This window comes from Pseudochaenichthys georgianus, chromosome 3 (assembly GCF_902827115.2).
Source record: "Pseudochaenichthys georgianus chromosome 3, fPseGeo1.2, whole genome shotgun sequence".
Classification (NCBI taxonomy): domain Eukaryota; kingdom Metazoa; phylum Chordata; class Actinopteri; order Perciformes; family Channichthyidae; genus Pseudochaenichthys; species Pseudochaenichthys georgianus.
This window is the reverse complement of record NC_047505.1, coordinates 22,813,422-22,838,162: the sequence shown is the minus strand read 5'-3', so window position 1 is coordinate 22,838,162 and position 24,741 is coordinate 22,813,422. Positions and strand designations below refer to the sequence as shown.

At 39.6% G+C, this 24,741-nt stretch overlaps 1 protein-coding gene across 2 annotated transcripts; it reads left to right on the top strand.

Moving 5' to 3' along the window:
- Window positions 1-24,236, top strand: LOC117464331 (CD151 antigen-like). Of its 2 annotated transcripts, XM_034106702.2 has the most exons (8): window positions 2-225; window positions 3,617-3,701; window positions 7,125-7,316; window positions 17,714-17,788; window positions 20,160-20,264; window positions 21,994-22,152; window positions 22,881-22,967; window positions 23,081-24,236. In XM_034106702.2, exons 2-8 carry the CDS (start codon window positions 3,618-3,620, stop codon window positions 23,138-23,140), a joined length of 762 nt encoding a protein of 253 aa, XP_033962593.1. In that variant the 5' UTR covers window positions 2-225; window position 3,617; the 3' UTR covers window positions 23,141-24,236. The 2 variants fall into 2 exon arrangements, with proteins under 2 accessions (XP_033962600.1, XP_033962593.1); XM_034106709.2 differs by lacking the exon at window positions 17,714-17,788 and having other exon boundaries at window positions 1-225.
- Window positions 24,237-24,741: the final 505 nt, after the last annotated feature.

The following is a 24,741-nucleotide window of genomic DNA, read 5'->3' as shown; positions in this document are numbered from 1 at the left end:
CATTGCCCCAGGACAGAAAAAACACCCAGAAACACGCAAGGTAGCCCGGGGTGGAGTCAGCCGCCTCAGTCCTTGAACTCACTGTGATTTCTCTGGCCTCCAGATACACACGGCTATCCGAGAGACCTTTATCAGAGTAAAAAGTGGATTGGAAACAGAAGACCTTTAGGAGTATTTCCTAAACATTGAATCGCTTTATTCTACGGAAGATCACAGAAACGGCAGGTAAGTGAAAGCAGGAAGTGCCCTGATAGTGGTTAGCTCCACACTACGGTGTCGCATTAAGCCGACATGAAGCATTACTGTGATTTTACCATGTAGTTAAGACATCTTACAGCTGTATTTCAAAGCTACGTTATCAGACATGTGTTCAACGTGTTGTTGGTTTCTTTTGAAAGTAGGTCGTTTTGATAACACATGTGTTTTCCATCATAGCAGCGGTGAGTCGTATAACTTTAGCGTTAGCTCACACCGGGCAGAGATGCGCTGTAGCGTCATCTGAAAATCATCGAGGAAACCTACAAAACACTGTAGTGAGCGGTACTGTAAACTTATACATAATAGAGCTTATCCTGTGGTACCAAAACAAGGTTTATACATGGTTATTGTGAACCCAAACCTTTTACACAAACCATAGGACTTTCCAGAGGTTTAACGGCTGAGCCGTTGTCAGGACGGGTTGTAATGATGTTCAGCTAGCTCACTTTTCGTTGTAGTCCGAGCTAGCTAGGTAATATACCTGCAATGATGTAAAGTAATAAGAACATTTACTCAAGTACTCTACTCAAGAACAATTTTCAAATACTTGTACTTTATTTCTGTATTTCAATGTTTTGATATTTTGTACTTCTACCCGACAAGTCAGAGGTAAATAGTGTATTTTTACTCCACTATGTTTATTTATTACCTTAAATTACTTAACAGATTTGGATTAATGGTGTGAAATATAATCAACACTAAAATTAGACTTTAGTTACACCTGGAGTGAAATTCAGAAGCTACCCTGCAGCATACAACGTCATTGAAATTAGCTACACCTTTACCAGCTTTGATAACACTTTAATACATCACTAATTGTGATCAAAACATATACTATTTGTATTTATTATTATGAAATTAGTATAATGAGTACTTTTACTATTGGTAGCCTACTTTAGGTTTATTTTGCTGCTAATACTTTGTACTTTCACTTGAGTAACATTTTGATTTCAGGACGTTTACTTGTAACAGAGTATTCCTACACTTTGGTACTTCTACTTTTTCTTAAGTACAAGATCTGAGTACCTTTTCCACCTCTATACCTGCTAATAATTAAAAAAACTTACATTTTACATAGCAGCTATTCAAACAACTGTGTTTTATTATCAGTTGGTTTATTAACACCACATGTATTATTGTGGATTCATAAATGAGTTATATCAATCCAAACTTGGTTTTCAACATTAGTTTGTCATGACATAATTATTAAATGATAACTTCAATCTTGTTGCACACATCTACCTACTTCCAAATCAGACTATTTAGTTTTCCAAATCTGGACTAAAAATACTGTTTCCTGTAGTATTGTAAAACATCACGTAAGCAGAGTATGTTTTTCACACAGAAAATATATTTTATTTAGATCTTTGTCTACCAAATAAGTTGGAGTTTTGAATTGTTTCTTTAGAATTGTAATTGTTTAGACCAAAAGAAGATCCCAGTAGACTTAGTACTACACCTGCCATGACTTTAGTGGAAACATTACATTTAATTATTGGTCAAAGTCAAACAGTGGTATTTTCCGGTTGTTTTAAGAAGATATTCAAAGTATCCATATGAGGGTCCTTACTTTGGAGAAACATCAAATGTGTGACTACTCAGTGGGTTATTTTAGTGGTTTGTGTATACAATGGTAGAAGTCATCTAAAATGTCCATCACAGTTTCTTTTTGCTTATACAGATGAAAAAAAGATACCTGGACCTGCTCCAAGTATTTCACCACTGTAATCTCTTAGAGTAGACGAGACAACCATTATCCTACTTAATGCAATTTATACTGAGTGCAAGCAACAGTCTTGTTTAATGTGCACTTGAGTAAGAATATCACATCCTAAAATTAGCTAAAGCTTTTAATAAGATGCATCATTGTGAAACTCAACTGTTCTTTTTCACGCTTAACCCTCCTTGCAGAAAGTTCTTGGTTGCTGTCTTGTCTCAGCTGTTTCCTCTCCGTCTCTAAACAGTAAAATGAGGAGTTGTCATTTGAGTCTTGTTTGAATTTAATTAACAAGGTCCCACTAAGTGGTCCCACTATAACACTAACAGATGGTCACCAGACAGAGCCCAGACACACTCATCTGTATTGACAGTAGTAGGTGCGGGTGCGGGGTGGGGTGGGGGGGCGGTTTGATTACAGACAGTCAGAGGAGGGCAAGTCTGGGCTTGACAGAAAAGTAAGCTAAGAAAATTGTGGGGCTAAAAAAATGGATGTGAGACTTGGGAGACCAAAGATTACATGCAGACAAGTGTTGCTCTGATGTGATCTATACATCTTATTCTATAAATCTAACTTCAAACCTATAGGATCATGGGAAAACCTGTCAAATGTTACTATAGTATCATTTTCTGCGGTTACAATACAAGACATTGATTGGATACGCTTCAATCTGTTTCATTTCTTGTTAAAAAGGGAATTTTTGTAACCAACTATAATTTTTCCATTTCATTCACTTAGTCGATAAAACACCATACTAACAATATGTAAATTCTGTTAAAAGAAGAAGGTTTAGCTTCTGGAAAGTGTTTGTTGTTGGTACCATGCTTCAGGGAAGAGGGTGGTTTCTAATTTCCAGCCTTTTGGCTGACTCTCAGCTCCTACTAAGTGCTTAGTCATGGATCTCTCTGCATACACATGTAATAACTCAGCTCACTGATTCTGCCTACACTGCTGATCTAATACTCACTCCCCCACGTTCTGCATCCGCCTTGTAACTTCTCATTTGTTAACAGCGCCTCACCATAAAAACGAAAGTTGGCTTTATTTCAAGCTATAATATAATTCTGTGTCCTCTGTGCCAACTACAAGCCCCTATTGTACTTTAACAAAGTGTATATTCATTGTATACTGAACTTTTTCGCGCTTATAATGCTTAATAAACACATTCTGATATTCCTGAATTCATGACCTTAAACAGAATAGCAACCTTTTTAAACCTAATCTTTTATCTCTTAAATCAGTAGTGTTTACACTTTTTAAATAAGGCCTATACATCAAATGTTTTTGGGGGAAATTGTATAAAGAGTTCCAAAAGCTGATGAGCAAAGCCTCGGTCTGACTTTCACTGTTCTTTATTTATCGTACTGGCTCCAAACGTTGTGCACATTGGCACTGATAATCACAATTAAAACTAATGCTTGCTTTTTTAATATGCTGCACCAAAAAGGACGCAGTCGGCAGAAGAGTCATTTTGGTCTCCATCATCTTTGTCAACACAATACTTAGGGCGAGAGCTCACCATCTGGTTCATGGTCACATAACATCAAACTGAGTGTACAGTAGTATGAAATGTATTGAATAAAACTAACTCTTTCTGTGTGTTATTGTCATAACTGATCTGAAATCTGCTTTCTTTTGCAGCATGGGGGTCTATGAGGAGAAGAAGGAAACATGTGGAACCATCTGCCTGAAATACCTCCTGTTTGCCTTCAACTTTCTCTTTTGGGTACGTTTCATTCTGGCCTAGTTGAGCCTGCACAGGGAGTTTAATTATCAAAGTGCTTATGCTGGTCTAAAGTGCTCCTAAAGCACATTCATGCTTTCCGTTATGCACTTATGACCAGGATATATAACTTTTCATGCAATCTCTTTTTTGTTGATTTCTCCATTGTTTTATTTGGGTTATAATAACAAAGATAAATGCTGTGACCTTGAAACACAGCGAAGCTAAAAGGGAGTCGGTGGGGAGGGCAAGAAACACAAGTAGTCAGACAATCAGGTTTTAAACAAAGCATACGCTGCTCAAATGTACTGTGTTTGGAAGAGCAAACAAAGGGAGAAAAATTTAAAAAAGTGTCCATTATTTGCACAGTTTACAGACCTGATCTCCAGATTTCAGCATAACTTAACTTAGTATTTGATCAAAAACGACAACTTAAATTATGTCAAAATTAAAAATGTGTGAACTAAATGGTAATAATCCAGATGTTCCATTTACCTCTATGATATCTGGAATACATAGCAGATAAAACTCTTCAACAGAGACTTTGTATTCAGGCAGCAGATGAAGGCCTGCTGCTTTTCCAGTTCATGGAATCAAAGCCAAGCTGCATACTTTACAGAGGACACAGACGGTTCATTCAGAGCCCAATCACCCAAAACTTTCCAGTATCAAGAACATGGTATTCCAGGAGAAAAGCACTACAAATAACTCCATCATCTGGATCTTTTGTGTGGAAAAAGAATCAAATCTTAGCACTGAAGCAAAGGGAAAGTGACTCTCTTGCTCTCACGTACTCGCTGTGAAATCACAGTTACATCTTTTCCATATGTGATAATCATCTGTCTGTCAAAGAATCAGATCTCTCTCAAACTGGCAGACTAACCATACTGTGCCTTTTCTGTGACAGATGCCAGAATGACAACCAAATATATATTTCAGGATATTGCAGTTATTTTCATAGATGTTTGCGATTAGGCATTTAGTTTATAAAAAGCATTTTCCAAAATACTCAGAGGTACAAGAATCACAGCAATCAGTCAGAAAAGGAAATTAGCCGAACGCTTTGCTTTATTACAAGTATTTGTGTTGATTGGCAGTAGTCAGTTTACCTCTAGATGTTGCATGCCCTGTTTTCTATTTATGTTGTTTGGTAGGATTTTGATTTATGACACAGAATTGTTTTTTAAAAGTGTTGGCATTATCGAAGTTTCAGCAAGATGAGGTTTTGCTTGTCCTTCTGTCTCATGCCGACTTCTTAAGGGATATTTCTCGCTAAGTCATTTAATTAGACCTGTTGATAATTCAAAACTACAGTCATGGTTTACATTGACAAATAAGCACATGGTTTAGGTTTAAAAAAAGGTTTCAGATATTTGTCTGCACCTACTGCTAAAGTAAGTTCATAGATCCATATCTGCTGTTTTTGAGCACATAATCTTGTAGTATTGAAAGTCAAGGAGTTACGATTGAGTGAGCAGTGCAGCACACTGCCTTGCATTGATATTGAATACACTTTAGAATAAAATGCTTAAGCATATTTTTTTTAACATGATTTTAGAATTCTAAAGCAATGTAGTACCATTGCAAATAACTTATATTCCATCATCTTCACCCTGTTTTCCTGCTCAAACATAAATACATCTGTAGGTTTCATGAATAGTAATATACCCTGACATAAACGTCAAACATTCACTTCATGGTCCTTTTAGACTTTTAAAAAAAAAAATGTTCCAGTGATTACCTATGGCTGCCACTAGAGGTCACCATTTCTCTTGTGCAGCTTTTGATGACACTTGGACATGATTCACCCATTATTGTTTCGTAAATCGAGGGCAAACATCTTAAACGGACACATGTTTTAACTGAACTTTGATTTTATGTAACTTTAGACTCAAGTGGTTATGAGAAAAACGTTGACAACCACTGGTTTGCACTTTATTGATTATATTTCTAAGAGAATATACTTTATTTTATATTTGCACTCCTACTGAAACTGCTACACTACAATTTCCCTCTGGATAAAAACAAACTTCAACATCAAGTCAGTGTGCATGTGTAGATAGTTCAACTGCATATATGCACTACAACATTAAAACAAAACACTAAACAAAATGACCATTACCAGTATTGTAGCATAAGTTAATAACTAGTCCTCCTCATTCACCATTATACCACTGTGTTACTACATTAAAATGTTAAGTAAAGAGTGTTTCCTGGTTTCTCTCTGCTGTGTGTTCCTGCCTCACTGTTTCTGGGTGTGTCGTACAATCCCACTCACTGTCTAGCCTCTGAAGCCGTCGCCTTGTCTTTGTATAAATTAAATCTAAATTAGGACAGCTGTTAGATTTACGGCTTTGGAGCAATGACAGATTTCTCTTGCAGCGCTGTGCCATCTGCTGACTCGTCACTGTTGATATCTCACTGATTTAATTTTCCCAAAACAGTTTTCTTAGATAATGCTGAAGATGTCAGACTGGGACAGTTATATGCTGGATGGAAGCATTGATTTATATGCTTGCCTAGTCTATCCTCAGGGCTTAAGGATTTACTTGGTGCTTGATAAACCCTCAGACTTTATCTATGTTATTTCTCTGTCTTGCATCTCAAAGTATTTTTAAAATGCTTCTTCCCCAACAAAATAATTGCTGAAAAATATCAGATTATACGACTGTGATTAACCTAATTTATAGCGAGCCAGTTGCTGACTAAATAATTAATTAAGTCTATATAAGTATTTTAAAGGAAGCCCCTCCCCACCTTATACTCAAACCTATTAAGATTACTTCCATATATGACAAAAAAAAGTAGTAAATCCTCTCCTTTGAGAAGCTGGAAACAGAGCACGTTTGGCAATTTTGCCAACCCATCATCATAATATTGACGACGGCAGTAGCTCAGTCTGTAGGTCTTATGGGGAAGTCCCAGAACGGGCAAAAACTGAGTGTGGACTGGAACCAGGTGGAGGTGCCAGTTACCCAGGTGCTGTATAATAGCTGCTCACTGTCCTTAAATGCATTCATACATGTACATGTTTGTGACGATTACAGGGGATTACTTCAAATGATAGTTGCAGATTGATAGTATTCCTATCAACTGACTGCTGCTGCTGTAGCTAAGCTTTTCAGCTATCAGCTCCTGCACAATTACCATGCAGAATAAACTGATTCAGGATCACATTATCTCCTGTAAAAGCAATTGGTCCATTTTATCATTTCACATTAAGCCATCGACAGTCATTAATTTCTCCTCCTTTGTCACATTGAATCCTGCTTGAGTGATAGATAATAGAAACCCCTTTGTACCGCTCAGGTTTTGTCTCTTTGCATTGTACTGTCTGTGTGCTGGTTTTTAACAGATTCTGGCTCCTCTTGAACCGGGCCCCTCTCTCACAGACCAGACTCTCATCATGTGCTCTTCTTCTTCCAGCTGGCAGGCGGCGTAGTGATGGGGGTGGGTGTTTGGACCTTGCTTGAGAAGAGCGACTACATCAGCCTCCTCTCCTCCAAGACCTACGCTGCCTCCGCCTACATACTGGTCCTGGCTGGAGCCATCGTCATGGTAACAGGCGTGCTGGGCTGCTGTGCCACCTTCAAGGAGCAGAGGAGGCTACTGCGAGTGGTGAGAGATCACGTCAGGGTGGAGATAATAGAAGCTGCACAACGCACACATTTAAATATATTGAAGTGTGTGAAACAGAAATCCTTTCTACTCTCCTACCTAGACACAATGAAAGCAAAGAGTGGGACTTTGCTACATATATATGCTTATTTTTTCCTTATATATTATTCATTCCAATCACATCCACCGCTCCCCATTGGCTGACAACTTTGTTATCACATCCAATGGTAGTTTTATGAAATGATCTTTTTAAGGTCCACTATTATACTGTTTTTCAAAAATATATTATAGGTCTCAGATACCTTGTACGATGTGAGGGTCTAAGGACAGAGGGTGTCGTATTGTCATACTGATATTCTGTACACACTGTGAAGACCACTGAGACAAATGTAACATTTGTGATATTGGGCTATATAAATAAACATTGATTGATTGATTGAGATAAATAAAAAAACATGTCTCTGAAGTGTTTGGCTGAAATACCAAACAGATCATGCATTGTAGCATTACCCATAAACCCCTCTGTTTCAGCCCCGTTTCAGAAGTGCTGATTCTGTAGCTTTAAATGCTAATGAGCAGAGAAGGGGTCGTTACTCAAAAAAAGTAATATATTACACATTACTTTAAAAACGCGTTACTTTACTCGTTACTTTACTCGATACTTTACTCGCCCCTCCCTACAGGCAGATCACGCAGACTGCGGAGGGTGCTTCATTTTGCGGAGGGAGCCTCATCTGAAGCGCAAATGCGGCGCACCTACAGTGTTGCTCGTTACTTACTCAACATCCTCACTCTGGATTCGGAGGTCCTCCTTAGCTATTAGCTTCACGTTAGCATGTTGTCTTTGCAGGTGCTTGTTGAGGTTTGACGTTGTGTCTGCAGCGGTGGATAAAAGCTTCTGGCCTGGACACAGTTTGCACCTCACCGTCACATTCCTGTCCTTTCTTCGGACGAACTCAAAATAATGGGCATACCTCCAGCCCTCGAAAGTCATCGCTGTTGACTCAGCCACGTTTATGCACTGCATGTGGACGCGCAAGTCGCGCAAATGTTACGTAAATATAAACCTGTGATGACTGAATTATAAAAGTAACGCGTTACATTACTCTGTTACCGACAAAAGTAATATTATTATTATTACGCAATGGTGCGTTAGGAGATTCAGGTGATAAGGTGGGCGGGTGTTACCTTGGTTGGTGATTGGTTACACAGGTTTTTGTATAAATGGATCAGGACAAAAAGAGAGAGAATCTTTTTTCCTGAAACTTTCAGAATCTCTTAAAACCCAAGGGGACACATGTCTATGTATAAGAGACATGAAAAAGGGGAATTTGCATAATAGGTGACCTTTAAATCGTTGGGTGGGAACAGGAAACCTTAATTGGTTATGCAGGGGGGGGTAATCAACCCTAATGCTGAAACATATTGCTAAAATGCCAGCCATACCTACTATGAATAATAAGATAAATGAATAACACCAGTTTTTGATATTTGTTCATGTTGAGTTGACTTTTATTCCCATTAATAACACATATTTATGGCTGGCCAGCACAGCATACTAAATGAAGCCTTTTTATAAATAGAACTGAAAATCCCTTAAAGATAGCCTGAGGAAATGTATTTCTTTTCAGGGAATGTGCTGTGCTGCTCAGCCTCTCCACCAGCCTGGGTAAAAACAAAGTTAACCCTGGTATCACACACATTTCTTTCAGTGAAGCAGTAACTTGTTCTCTGGCTAACTTTCAGTTTGGTCTTCAGCCAGATGGCTAATAATCGATGTATTGGTGTGTTCTGCGTTGACTTGATTATATTGGAAATACTCAGACTGATTCTGTGCACAGAATTCCATATTCTTCAGTAGGATGCACATCAATTGACGTTAGTTCGTTCTTGGCATGTGAATGGATTTAGCTTTTCCACCCTGTATGAGCCAAAAAGTAAATGTGGGAAAACCTTATATAACTTCCAAAAATAATAGGTTGTTAGAAGGACATATGACACACACACACACACACACACACACACACACACACACACACACACACACACACACACACACACACACACACACACACACACACACACACACACACACACACACACACACACACACACACACACACACACACACACACACACACACACACACACACACACACACACACACACACAGCACCGCCCGAGATGTCAGGCTGACTGGGTTCAGTTCAGACGAAACAAAAACTCCAAACATTGTGTGTGTGTTGGCACTCGCTGCACACAGCACAGGATTTTGCCAACCAGAATGGCGATACATTTGCAGAAACACTGTACTATTCACACACACAGCTCAGCTCTCATCCACACATGCCAATGTATGCATGCACACCTCTGTGGGCGCAGCTCAAGTGTTTGTGTTGTTTAAGCTTTTCAAGAACATGTGTCATTTTGGCTCGCCTCGAAAGTAGACGAGAATAGCCGATCGCAGCCGGGGGAGTTCTCAAAAAGCTCGCCTGAAGTCGGACAGCTCGGAGTCTTCTTCTTCTTCTTCTTCTTCTTCTTCTTCTTCTTCTTCTTCTTCTTCTTCTTCTTCTTCTTCTTCTTCTTCTTCTTCTTCTTCTTCTTCTTCTTCTTCTTCTTCTTCCTCTCGGTTTTTTGGCGGATTGCAAACAACTTTAAGGTGCATACCGCCACCTCCGGAGTCGGCTTAACTCGGTTTGCATTTATAAAGAATGCACACATGTGTTTAATCGTTAATGTCAGATATGTACTCAGTTAATACATTTGTTCCTGCTCAAGATTAGAGTCAACTTTATTGTTATTGCACAGATTACAGGTACTGAGACAACGAAATGCAGGTTAGCTTCTAACCAGGTGCAACAAGCAGTGAAGTGGAAAGTAATGTACACAATAGACAGAGTAACATATAGAATGAATTGAATGATGAATAAACAGTGAGGTATGAATACACTAGATATCAGCCTGTGAGCAGTATGAACAGTGTGTATGAATATGCTAAGATATATAAAGTATGAACACGGTAAGCGGTGCAAGTATAGTATCAAATATATAGATATTAATTTCATGATGATAAACATTGTGGAACAATGATGAAAAATGGGAATGGATGTGGCAACGTAAAACTGACACAAAACAACAACAAACTTTTGCCAGCCAATTGGAGAGTTTCATCACCAGCGGGGTAAAAACCACCAATGAGCGCTCAGCTCGAGATACCAGCGAGCCGTTTCCCATCAAGCATTTCGCTTCCGCCGCCCGTGGAGAGGAACTGCGCCGCCTCGCTCTCAAGGCTGCGGGCGTCTTTATCCCGCGAGATTTCAAAGTCTCATGTGGGCGAGCCTCCAGAGCAAGTCGGACAAAATGACTAACCATCATGCAACTCACGAGCAAGACGTTGATCGCAACTGCGCAGGTCTTGCTTGTCTCAAACAAGCCTACTGACTCAAAAACATGTATCGTAATAAACACAGAAAAATACTTCACATGTGGCTCCTCCAGCCAGTATCCACCTAGTCTATTTTATGTGTCATTAATGAATGGGCAAGGAGAGGGCAGGGAAAGCTAGATAACAAAGTAATGGCACTTTTATTTTTACTTTTCACACCGCAAACAAGAAAAGTATTGTAGTTTTTGGTTATTAATTATCAGTTACATTTAAATGATACAACCATTTTGTGCCTCACACCAAAACAACCCAATTTTTTTTCCAAAAAAACGGGAACAAATATTTTCATTGTGTGCTGTTATTAAGTTTGGGACGGAAAGTAAAACAATCAACAACAAATTATAATCATTCATTCAAGGCCTGGGAACATTTCTTATCTTTCCTCAAGTGTTTTATTTAAATTTTAAAAAGCGACATTGGAAAACCACTTTCATTTGACGTACAACTTAATATCCTACTTCTGGATGAGTGGAAATCTTGAAAGACAGTAGTCGATAAACACATTTGTCAATAATGGTGCTAATATGATCACAAACAAGACAACATTGCTTTATATTTTGGTATTTTAAAGAAGTTCTTATTGTCCATTTTAATTATGAAAGACCCCAGGGCAGCCAGTGTGGGGAATTGAGAAGTCTATAGACCTCTCGGTACACTCTAAATGAAGTCCTCACTGTCCAGATGATTTGATTTATAACCCAGCAGGGACTGGGATGTGTTCACCAGCTCGTCCTGCGTGTAGTTTTGAAACGCTCGGTGCATCCTGAAGAGCTGAGATTGGGTCGATGAATCACCGAGAAGGAATGAACTTGTCGGCAAGGAGAGATGCTATCGTGAGTGCTAAAGAGGGCAAAGATAAGGGCAGGTGAGAGGGGAGGAGGTAGAGTAATTGTTTTCTTGTATGTGGAGAGAGCCTGCTACCTGCTGACAGTACATGAGAGCAGCTGGGATTGTCTGTCCTGTAAGAAAAGCTGATCCAGCCATAACATCTGCAGCGGTGAGGCCTGAATAAACTTACTGCACTCACCTTTAGATTAAAGGGAGGGCCATATCAGACTTTGCAAGGCTGTTAGTGATGATTGTACTAAACAAAGTATGAGCAAGGTCAGTCAGACAAAGAGAAAAGGAAGAAAACCTTCCCACGGGAAGAGGGGTGTGGTGTGTGTCTGCAGCACACAGCTTCATTGTTTTGCAGGGGAGAAAAAAGCGACAGAACAGTGATATGACCTGAGCAAAGGAGGAGAACGTTTCTCCTTCCAAATGACTGAGCTAAATGGAAATTCTGTCCGAACAGAGGCTGGAGAAAATTACTTCATGTAGTTTGACTCGCACATTACAAGTCTGAGTGCGTTCTTTGTAGTTCCGCCTTACTTTCTTTCTTTTAATATCTCTGTGTCTTTCACACTATCCGTTTGTTAAGACATAATACAAAACTTTATTGTTCATTCACACGGACATTTGTTGCATAAAAGAAATCAACCGAATAACATAAAAAAAAACGTCTGTCAAGTCTGTATTTTTGTATTTGTTTTTCACTTTCTCTGCCATTTAATGAAACAAATTCATATTAAATAAAGTTACAATTGAATGTATTAATAACAGAGCTGCGACTGAATATTGTTTATTAAATAAACTGATTAATATTTAAGACTAACTTATCACAGAAACATATTTTTGTAAAGCCCATGGTGACGTCTTCGATGTGTTGCTTTGTCCAAACAAACGTCTTAAATCAGACAATATTAGGTTTTCAACTTTATAAAAATGTCCTGGATTGAATAACTTGTAAATCTATAGACTTAACATTTCAGTTCTAATTTAGGACTTAATGTAAATGAAGTACATTAGGTCATTTGCATAGAATATTCAACTTTTGCAGGATGTAAATGTCCCAAAAAAAACGATAATTAATTACATGACATGTCACTGGTTAGACACTTTTATCTAAAGCGACTTACATACTCAATACTGTGGGCAATCCCCACAGGAGCAATTTGGGGTGAAGTGTCTTGCCCAGGGACACAACGACATGCTGACTGCAGTGGGGTTTGAACCTGTGACCCCCTGATCCCAACACTTACGGACAACCCACTACGCCACACGCCTAATTGCAACCTGTGTCTATTTTTCTATTTTTAAAATGATTCAAAGTATAGAATTCATACAGACTGAAAAAGGACACTTTAATTTCTGCTTTTCTATGTTTTATATATATTTTTGAAATGTTTACTTTGACATCAGGAAATTGTGACGTCCAATTCTTTAACTGTTTATTTATTTAAAGGTGGGGTAGGTAAGTTTGAGAAACCGGCTCGAGATACACTTATTGTTATATTTCATGGAATGCTCTTAACATCCCGATAGCAATGAATATCTTAAGTGCTTTGACAAAAAATCCATAAAAAAATTCCATCTGTGGAAGCCGTAGCACTGTAAAAAGCACGACCAATCATTTTAGCCGGCCCGGCTAAAATAACTGGATGGCCTACCTGCCTGTCAGCCTTCCATCTGTGCACAAACTTATCTCGTGCCCTCATTGGTCATGTGCGCGTTTGTGTGTGTTGGAGGAGGGGCTCTGTAAGGAAGTGGCAGATTTTTTCCGGCTGTGTATTTTCCAAGCCCCCAGGAAGTGCGCCGGACTCAGATGAAAATATTCGTACTGGCCAAACGGCGGTACTACACTTCCGTTTGGTTGCCAGGCCCGGAAACACTTTTTCCCATTGACTTACATGGGGAAAGAGTGGTCTGTAAATCGTTGGATTTTTTAAACTAAATAAACTACCCAGTATGAACACTTGTATATCCCTTATTAAAAACATTCGTTCCTCAAGTTGTAATAATGTGCTAATAACGTTATTCTGAGTTATTTCCCTCTGCATTATGAACGCGCATCTAACACACGGGACCGCGCCGCCCGGCACGTTCATGTTACGTGTCCCGACCAATCGGAGCACACTGTGCTCACAGGGAGGGTGGGGGCTGGAGCTATTGGAGCTCCAACGAGCCGTTAAAGGCAGAGAGTGAAATTCAGTGAATACACGTAGTTTACAGAGATGCTGTTTGAAAAACCAATGTGAGTTGCGTTTATCTTTACCCATGGATGCACAATAAGAACGGACCCATATCGTCTTACTGCCATCCCACAGAGCTGTAATAATGGATATATTGCACACGTTTGCTGTAATTCATTATCATGCTACATGGGCTGTATGATTAAATCTTGTACCGTAAATGTTGTATTAAATAAAGTTAATATATATATATATATATATACACAGTGCAATCATTCTTTCATGCTAAATGAAGCTCTGTTGCTTGGATATCTCTAGATCCGGTTGAAGCGTAATATAAGTACATAACGATTGATGTGTACATTAGCATAATTACTAGCTAGCTGCTAACTGCCGCCTCGTTAATATAAATCCAGTACCGTGCTGTCATGAACGCACGGTGCTGTTACGTGTACGCAAATTGACGTGCTTGATGTGAACGAGCATGTTGGTTAAAGTTGCGCATGCTCTATGCGCGCACATACGGGTACTTCTCAGGCATGCTGGGTAATCTGTGACGTTTCACTCTCTCAAAAGTTGGGCCATTTAATCATCATGCGCTAATGAGCAACTCTCATAGGAATGAATGAGGCCCTGCCTCCCACGCTGTATCCAGTTCTTATTATTCATCCATGGTATTTTCAAATTCTAGCGCACTCGAGCCGGTTTCTCCAAAATTACCTACCCCACCTTTAATACACAAAATAATTTATTCAATATAAAAAAAAAATGATCAGCAGAATAATTGTCGTAAAAAATCATTGTTTTTTTTTTAATATCAATGTCTGAAGAAATGAATACGCTTTTATGACACATTAGATTAGATTTATTGTCCCCAGGGGGAAATTCATTTCCACGGCACTGTACACAAGTCTTTAAAGAAAATGATAGGACCAACTGCAAAGGAGTCGTATTTGAGGAGTGATGTGATTATTGAAACCATCACTCCTTCACTAACTTCAAGTGTTGAGAAGTTCTGATTCAGCCCAGCAGGGGACAGATTGATCACGTTCCTCGCATGTAATGAAGAGCAGCATGTTGCAGTGAAGAAACGCATCACTGCCCATCAGACGGACTCTTAGCTGAAGTTAGTTTGATAATCACCAGCTGCTGGATAATGGAGTCTGCTTTAAGTTGAAGTCAATTTAAAGTTCCATTTGATGAGCTGCATGTGGCCAAAGAGTGCTTCATAAAAAGGTCGCAGGATGACTCCTCTCAAAAGCCAACACGTGTCCAACTGTTTTCTGTCGGATCAAAGTCACATTCAGCGTGACTTCTACTCGCTCAGTAATTGTTAAAGGCGGCGGGACAATTCTGATGAAGTCAGAAATGCAAACACAGAGCTGCATACTGATGTGTTGGCAATCGTGCTGCAGTTTGATGTTGGAGGGAAAACTGTGGTATGAAAGACGGACATAGAAACTGTTCAAATATCTTCCAACAACCTCAGCAAAACGAGTCTGTTTACCATGGGATGTTAGACATTTTGTAGTTCAGCCAGGGAGAGTGCAGTCAATGCAGACTCTGTACATATGAAGCTGCTGAGAGGCGTATGGCAGTAATTACACTGTGGTCTTAAGTCACCTGGGAGCAGCTCAGACGTATAATAAGTCTGTGTGTGTGAGAGAGACACAGAGAGAGTGTGTGCCTGAGATCAGAAGGAGTCCTCTGGAGTTACTGCAGTCTGAAACTCAGCCACCTCTCCACCCGCCAACAACATTTTCTCTGCCACGCTCTGTACACACCACTGCCCGTGTGATATCGGTCTGAGAAGCAAGCGTTACTGTCTGAAGGAGAAAGCGTGGGCGAAAAATACAAGTACGGTAGAAAAAGTGTCTCACTCACCCAGTTGTTGTTTTTTGGCTACAAGTGAAAATATCTTATGTACAGATGAGAAGTTTTCTTACTGAGAAAAAATAGCGAAAATAAATAAACAATCGTTGAGTCATACTGAAATCAATACATTGCACCAAAAAAAAGTATAGCAGTATAGTCGACTGTCCTCCTGCTTCATCTCTAAAACACACATTTCATGCCCGACAGAAAATGCGATTTTGAGGCCGTAAATATCAAGTAAACGTGTTATACCAAATTTGCTGATGAACATAAATATTTGTATAATATTACAATTAAATAGTTGTGATAAAGTTGTAATGGAAATTGTCTCAAGAAATTCATGTTATTCTGAATAACTAGATAAAAAACTAATATGTGTATATCGATACATCAAAGTGTAAGTATGAACCACAATCTCCCTTTGTGAGTCATGTTGTTTTGTTTAATCAGTGAAGTTGCTTTTTGGAGGAACCAGTACAACTGATCAGATCAAAACCTCACAGATAATGTTTACTGTCACAAGTTAAATAGTTTAGTTAATCTTTCCCTTAGTATGAATTTAGTATCTCTCTCTGTTGCCATGTCAACACGGCATCAAAGTGTGTCTCAGAGCGTGTGAGAGATCGAATCAGCCGAGCGATCGAATCAAAGAGCAGGTCCACTTTACCGGCCTGATTTCCTCCCTCTGATCGCAGCGGGCCGGAGGAATTTAGGTCAAGGTTTTACTCTGAGAAGATGGTCTTGTCTTTAATGCTGCAGACACTCCTGCAGACCTTCACTCTTAGCTCTCACGGTCACGACTCAGACACTGGAGATAAACTCTGAACAGCAGACCTCTCCAAAGGGCACACAGTGTGAGATCCACCTCCGAGCAACAACTCTGAGCTCTGCACTTTCACGCTTTATTAAATCAACTTTGTGGGAAAGAGCTGGATGTTCATCTACAACCATAAATATCACGGAGCAGCTTTACTTGCGTTGCCTAAATGTAGGTTTTTAAATCTGTGTTAGCAATGTTATTATATTGTTATTGTTATACTATTAAGTTCACTAAAAGCGACCTTGGGTTTCCTGAAAGGCGCTATAAAAATATTATATATTATTATTATTATACAGTGTGAGATCCACCACTGAGCAACAACTCTGAGTATTTGTATACTATTAACACACATTTAGTTAATCAATCCTCAACATCAGCCCTGTAATAAATCTTACTTTTATAAATCTACCAATCTACATCCAGGCCTTGGTGAGACCATACTCTCCAGCATGTGCACGTCACTCGGCGTCAGCTAATCGGCTTGCTGCTCCTTCTCTGCGAGTGGGACCCAGGTACCCCTCAGAAGCACTGTTTGCTATCCTGGCCCCTGAACGGTGGAATGAGCTCCACATTGACATCAGGGCAGCAGGAACTCTGCATATCTTCCATCGCAAACTGCAAACGCATCTGTTTTTAATTGTAGCTGTAAAAAGCAGCACAAAGTTAACTTATGACTTGTAACTAATTCACTCGCACTTCCAATGGTATGACTTGCTGAAGTAAATATATCAGCACTTTCCTTCTTGTTCTCTATTGTTTCTGCTCTTATTGTAAGCCTCTTTGGATGAAAGCATCAGCCTAATGAAATGTAATAAATCATTTTTAAGCTCACGTCTACAATTAACACATTTTTCTCTCGCTGTCAGGAGCTCCTTTATTTTATTTGTGCCATCAGCAAAAGAAACAACCCAGGCAGTCTAACTTTGATGAGCATTGTTTGTTCTCATTTTGTTGTCTTTTATCGACTGTCTTCACAAACCTGCTCTGCAGTGGATCGACCTTCGCATATTTCAATCTCTAATTAAGGTCTTTATATCATTGGACCAGACTTTAGCCACTATGTGTTTTATGTTGTTCAAACCAGCTTCTAGCAGCGTTAGACTTTAAACTCCCCCATGGTTTTGTTCAGCCACCTGTCGCCTCATCACATTACCCTCCACTAACTGTGTTTTCTTCTTCTTCTTCTTCTTCTTCTTCTTCTTCTTCTTCTTCTTCTTCTTCTTCTTCTTCTTCCCTCTGTCCTCAGTACTTCGTCCTGCTGCTGTGTATCTTCCTGTTGGAGATCCTGGCTGGCGTCCTGGCTTATATCTACTACCAGCAGGTAATCCCCTTTACGATCCAAAAAGTCCTTTCCAATATATTTGGCAAGGCACCTGGGGATTTGATCTGTTTGGTAGGTGGTTGCAAGGATGGAACAGCAGCTGACAGATATGGGAAGATTAGATATTGATTTCAAATGACAAAAAAAGTCATTTTAAATTGGACACAGATGTTAGGATATATTTGAAGTCACAATACAGTCTTCGCTGAGTTGCGTTTGTTTCGTTACTTCTTTTGACTTCTGATATTTGTTTAACCTCTTGGGTGGACACCCGCCTGTCCTCATAGTAAATGATCACATGTCTATGTGTGTAAAAGCTGTGAAGGACTTTACTGGAAAATCAATAGAGCATGCTTGACACTTGTTACGTGCCTTTTGATCTGAGCACGTAGTCAGAAGAGTTCAAATACGACTGATTATAGTCCCACGTGGCCTTTGCTGTGATTTGAACCACCACAAAACCAACATGATAAATGAGTGTGTGGATTTATAACAACAAATATCACACTGAACTATTTTACTTTGGGAACATCTAATGAATACTGTGTCAGAATGATTTGGATGCTTTTTATTAGTGTTTGGATTGAATTACACTCAAACTCATTTTAAACTCTACTCACACAGGTTTAACACTGCAGTACTAACCACTACAAAATGCACATGTGTGATAACTGTCTCTTCTCATGTGCTGTAGTTGACTAAATCCGACAGCGTGTGAGTTATGACTGACTGCAGGGCAGGTAGTTGCAAATGAGAAGGTTTTTTTTCTCGTGTAATATTAATCTGACACGGCTCTGCAGCAGCGTCACCCCCTCCTCGACTTGTCTTTAAGGCTGGTGGCTTGTAGCTCAGCAACAGGACTTTTCAGTCTAGAGCTGCACTGCCTTCATTGTAACATCCTCATTCATAATACACAAGTCTCCTGAACACGAGCTGTCTCTCAGTAGCTCTCTGCTGTTTCCTAAAGACCCTTTACCAGCTTCAACAGATTGTTACTGTGTTGCTAAATGCTTTAAAGCCACTCTCTTTCCTCCCTCTACTCTTCCTCCCTTGTTAACTGATCCTGATTTCTTAATTCGTCGTGAAAACGTAACAATTGCTTTTAATTGCGAGACGTCAAACACACTTATTGAAGCTGCAGGTTCTCCACACTCGTCACCTAGAGTAAAGGGAAGCGACAGCAGCAGCAGTTTGCAAACGTTAACACATTTCCTTCCTTTAGGAAAAGAAAGTAATAGCTGCTGAACTTCATCACTTGAAGGCAATCACAGCTATATCTGCAATTACATCTATGTCATGAAGCTGTTCTTCATGTGTAAGGTTTGCTTTCTTTAAAAGTGCTTCTATCTTTGTACAGTATGGCCTGAGATCAACTTAATCACACACTTGATTTACAGAGTTACGCCAATTGTGTGTGTGTAGAAAAATGCTTGTTTTATAGTACAGTTCTGGTGACCTGAAACGCATGTAAAAAGATTTCAATAGTAATATAAACATGTGTACGTTTAAAAAAGGAGGTCAAGTAGCAGCCATATAGAAGATTTCTGCAGCTGTCGAAGTCAAATCAGCAGATGCCGGGCCGCTGTATAGCTCCGTTTGTTTGGACCATTTGCAGAGTTGCATCCCCTCTGTTTCCCCTTTCACTCGATTAAAGGCACTCGTGGTAGCCCAGAAATAGCTTTCTTTTTTTAAACACAGCAGATGCTATTACCTTCCTTACCTGTAGGTGGTGCACAATGTTGCTGTTACTTTGTTGAGACTCCCAGGCCAGCTGCAGTGTTGGGGCGATGGCTCCTAATAGATGCTTAAACTCAGGTTAGCATGTATTTATGGTTAATGCCACATCAAGCTGATCTCTCACACTCTGGCTGTTTCTTCTTACCGAGCCATTTCACACTGCCGCAGTGTCTCCCAGACTATCAACAGGTGAAGTGAAATGCTCCCCTCGTCCTCTCCCTCCCTCTTTGTCTTCACCTCCCGTCTCTCATCTCACTCTGCCCTCCCCTCCTCCCTTCATCATTCATTCCCTTGATATCTCCTTCATGCTTTGATTTACAGTGGTTTCCCAGCTGGCTTGTTGCCATAGAAACTGAGCCCCCCCCAGACCTCCCGCTCCTGGAGTGTCTGCCGCTGGTCTCGAGACCAAACAAAGAAACATACAGACTCTCCTCTGCTCCTGTGTTGTTAACCTGCTGTCCATGACGTGTATCGTCAGGAGGGAATTTAAAATCCTGTGTGCGATACATCTCCTCAGTCAACAATTACATCATCTCATTTCATCACTTGCTCATGCTCCATGCTGGCCTAGGATTTCTGTGTTGCTATGTCGTTGGCTGTTAGTGAATATAATGTGTGTGTTTGTGTGTGGCAGCTGAATCAGGAGCTGAAGCAGAACCTGAGGGAGACCATGACCCAGAAGTATCAGCAGAGCACCCACGAGCACATCACCAGTGCGGTGGACAAGCTGCAGGAGGAGGTAAGAGTCTAAATACCAGGATGTAGAGTGGCGTGGATACAACTAACAATATAACAAGGTGGAGGTTCAGGCTGATGCCAACAATTATTTACATTATCATTTAGTCTTTTAATGGTTTGGTCTATAAAAGGTCAGAATTCGTGAAAACGTCCATCCAAGTTTCTCGAAGTAGAGCTTCAAATTTCTCGTTTTGTCAGTCCAGATTTAAAATAGGACATTCCCCAACAGACGAAGCAGGAAGTCTCCTTATTGGAGGGGCTGGAAAACTGCATTTTTTGCAATTTTACTATGAATGTGTCATAGCGTCTGTAGCTGAGGTACATTGAATTGTATTTTTAACATAAGCTCTTAAATGATAACCGATTGTAAAGAGTGCAGTTTTTTTCTGGCCCAAAATACATTGGTCACCATCATTATTTTTAGCGAACAGCTTACGTGTGAGATTCTCATTGACTCTCTTGAGGCCTGTTGATTGGTTTTGGTACCCTATCATCCCATCAGATTAGAGATTTCGGTGATGAGGGCGAGTCAAAAACAAATCCGATTCCAGTCTCTCAGTCTTCAGCTAAGCATGATGGACTTGTCTTCATCCTGTTTTGTAATTCACCTTCTCGATGCTTATACAAGACGACAGCACATGAAGGAACGGATAAATGTGAGCAGCAGTCGAGACTTCAGTTAGGTTCATGTATTATTCTCAGTTTTAAAATATGAGCTACCCCGGGCTGTTAGACGTCAAGGAAGTTTACTACTCCAACTCCAATAAATTAGGGGTGAGGGAAAGATAGACTACTGTAAGAATCCAGATTTATTTTCTGTGATTCCTAATCCATTCACAACTTCCCAAAAAATATGTTTAACCCTTAGATGCATAAGTGGTTCTTTTTGGACCCGGTGAGGTGGTTTTCTTAGAGTATCTTTGTAATTACATTTTTTTATCATTTCATATTCCAGCTATTCCTCAAAAAACATGTTTTGGATATCATGCCATTCAAATTTTAAATTTTAAGAAATTGTAGTTTTTGTATTACTACCCCAAGCTTCCATAAGTGGGTCAAAAATGACCCGCATGCATTTTCTATGGAATTCCGTTTCTTTTCAAAATGTAAAAAAAATAAATAAAAAAAAAATAGTGAAAAATTAAATATAAAATATTTCTAGTGTGATCCAAAATATAATACTGAATATTATACAAGTGATTTTTCTTAACCAAAATGACAAAAATGGCATAAAAACACATTATTCTAATACCCGTCCTTTTTGACCCACTTATGGAAGAGTGTAGGGTCCAGTCACTCGTGCATCTAAGGGTTAAATAAATGTTTATTTTCTTCTACAAAACAGCCCAGATATTGCTACTCAGGGACAGTAATCCTACTCAACAAGTCTTTCGTTTTGTCCAAGGTTACAGTGTGAGTGTTTCTGATAAACTAAAAGGCAGCTAGGTAAACACTAACAAGCTTAATAATGTTATTTATGAATCATGAGCCAAAGGATTGAAATTGATTCTGGAGATACAGAAGGGTTCACGCCCCTAAGCTAAGCAACTGCTCGCTGTAGCTCTTTATTAACCATACAGATCTCAGAGCTAATTAACCCAAAATGTCAAACTATTTCTCCAGCAAAATACCCATTTTGTATAAAAAGAATTGAACAATGTCTTTGTATACTTTTTTGCTACCATCAAAGTGGTCTAAAGATAGGCAATGTGTTCGTGTGTCTCCCTCAGTTTAAGTGCTGTGGCAGCAACAGTTCGTCGGACTGGGCTGAGAGCGTGTGGATCCGCTCCAGAGAGGCGGAGGGCCGCGTGGTGCCTGACAGCTGCTGCAAGAGTCTCACCACGTTCTGTGGCCGCAGGGACCACCCGTCCAACATCTACAAGGTGGAGGTGAGAGCAGGATGGGGGCTTTACACAGCGGGGGGATCAGTATTTCTGTCATGTCTCAGCATGTCAGCACTGAGATGGGTGGTGTGATGGCAGTGATGGAGGAAGTATTCAGATCCTACACTTAAATAACCGTACTAATACCACACCATAGGAGTCATGTTACATTAGTACAAATATGCAATTTTAGCCAGGAAAATGTATTTAAAGTATTTAAAGTATAAATACTTAATGCAGAAAAGTGTCCTCTGTGTATGTGCATAATATACTATTATATAATAAATCATAAAAAATAAAATGTTTTCCCTTGAAAAATAACATAAATGGACTAAATAGTTGACAATTAATTTACCCTCAGTTGACTGATTGATCAATCGACACATTATTAACTAATGGTTGTGCTGTTGTTGGATAATTTAAATCATCACAAAATACATTTTATAAACGTTTTACGTGTTTTTTTAATGCAGAAATCTCCATTTAAAGCTGTCAGATACATGTAGTGGAGTACAATATCACTCTCTGGAGTAGTGCAGTAGAAGTATAGTATGCAAAAGTACAGTATTTCCTCAATGTGTACAGTAGTATGTGTAGGTACTTGTACCTAGCAACATTTCAACATTGTATAAGAACAACAGAGTTAGAAGAAATGTAATATCTGAGCAGTATACACAACATTTGTTTGCAGTGCGACTCCCTCATCAACATGACGACTCTTTGTTTTCATTAAGGGGGGGTGCATCTCCAAACTGGAGAAATTCATCCTGGACCATCTGAAGATCATCGGAGCAGTGGGTGTTGGGATAGCCTGCGTACAGGTGAGAAATAAAGTCAACTCTTTTTACAGTTTGCTCAACATACATAGAGATTCAATAAACGTATATCCATGGAGAATTTGCTAAATGTTTCTTCTCTACCATCCAACCCCCAGGTCATAGGGATGGTGTTTACATGCTGCCTATATCGAAGTCTAAAGGCAGAGCCGTACTAAAGAGAGAAGCAGAAGAAGAAACGTGTGGGAGAGGGAGGTACTCCAACAACACATGCCATACTCAAATAGCCCATAGGTACTTCTCTTTCCCTTGCACATAGGGGAAGGAACATTTTGGCGAGGGATCAAATTGCACATCTGAGGAACTCATTTTAGTAAACAAAGGGTGGAAAACACTACAAGGTTTTTGAAGTAATTAGGCACACCATTTGCAGCCTCAGCTCCATCTTCAAGATCACAGCGAAACCCTCAGAGAGAAACTGATGGGATTTCTAGCAGAGATAAATGAGTGTGGGACAGCCTCTTAGGGACTGAAACGTTGTAGTTTTCTTCCACTCCGATCCCCTGGATGTGCAATAGTTTGTGGACCAGGAGCTACACCCCAGAGTGCTGTTGGGATCAGTGCAGTCAAAATGTAAGCCCTGGTCCCAGCAGTGAGTCCCACCTTCTGGAGCCCCCTAAACTGCAACAGCATTTTGATTCCTCTTTAACTAGCCAGTCATGCATTTCAAATATCTGTTCATTAGTGGCTTTTAAACTTTTACACTGTTTGTTTTTATATTTTGTAAATGGTTGTTTTCAACATTAGAGGTGCTTTCTTGTGAGCTATAATTGTTACCTATGTGTCTTCATATTGTCCTATCATGTTTGATCATATCATTTCTGCCACCTTAATGACCTGCTTTAACTCTGTGAGACAACTCAAGTTGATCTTAATAAAGTCATTATGATAATGTTACATTCAAGCAGCGCCACTCATATTGCTCATAAGGAAGTGCCTCATGTTTGCGCCTTTTTTATACAAGGGATTTATCCACTGATGCCAAAGTTGTCAACTTTGTGTAAAGACCTACTGTCTCTCTTTCAGCCTTATTCACATTTCTATTGATGTCTCTCTTTTTAGATTGTTTTTATAAATTAACATTTGTTCACTTTTCTATAGACCATGAATATATGATTGTATTTAAAGGACACATGATAGTCACTCACTGTTTCCCATGTGCCTCAAAGACGACACTAAATTAATCTGCTGTATTTCTGTCTTTGTGATAATCCTGGATGTAATTTAGTTTGAATAAACATTGATTAACAATAACATTTAGCTTCTGTGGTGCTTTCTCAGCAAAAGTCAAGTGGGATTTTGCAACATGAACGGGTGTAACAAACAGCATCTCCATTTTTCATTCATTGAGACAACTGATATTATTTTCAATATCGTAACTGCCCAAACGTCCTTCACCTCACCTTGTCAGGGCAATTAATCCCAAAAAACTCTATACAATACTTGTGTAAAGACAACCCCCCGTGTCTGTAACCAGTGGCCCTTACACAATTGGTACCAGCTTACAGGTGCATTAGTGTATTAACCCAAAGTCATTTCCCTAATGTTGCTGTACTGTGGAGGTTTAGGATGTGAGCCATATTCTCCACGGCTACTACTGGAGTGTATTACCTATAGCATGACAGCTATACAGTCTGTAATGGGAGTTATTCTGCTGTTCAGTGCAAGCCCTCCTCATTTGACCCCTTGTATTTGTTTGGGGTGCATCATTACTGTGAGCCGCAGCAGTTACGGCGTGCAAACACAGGGGGGCAGCACC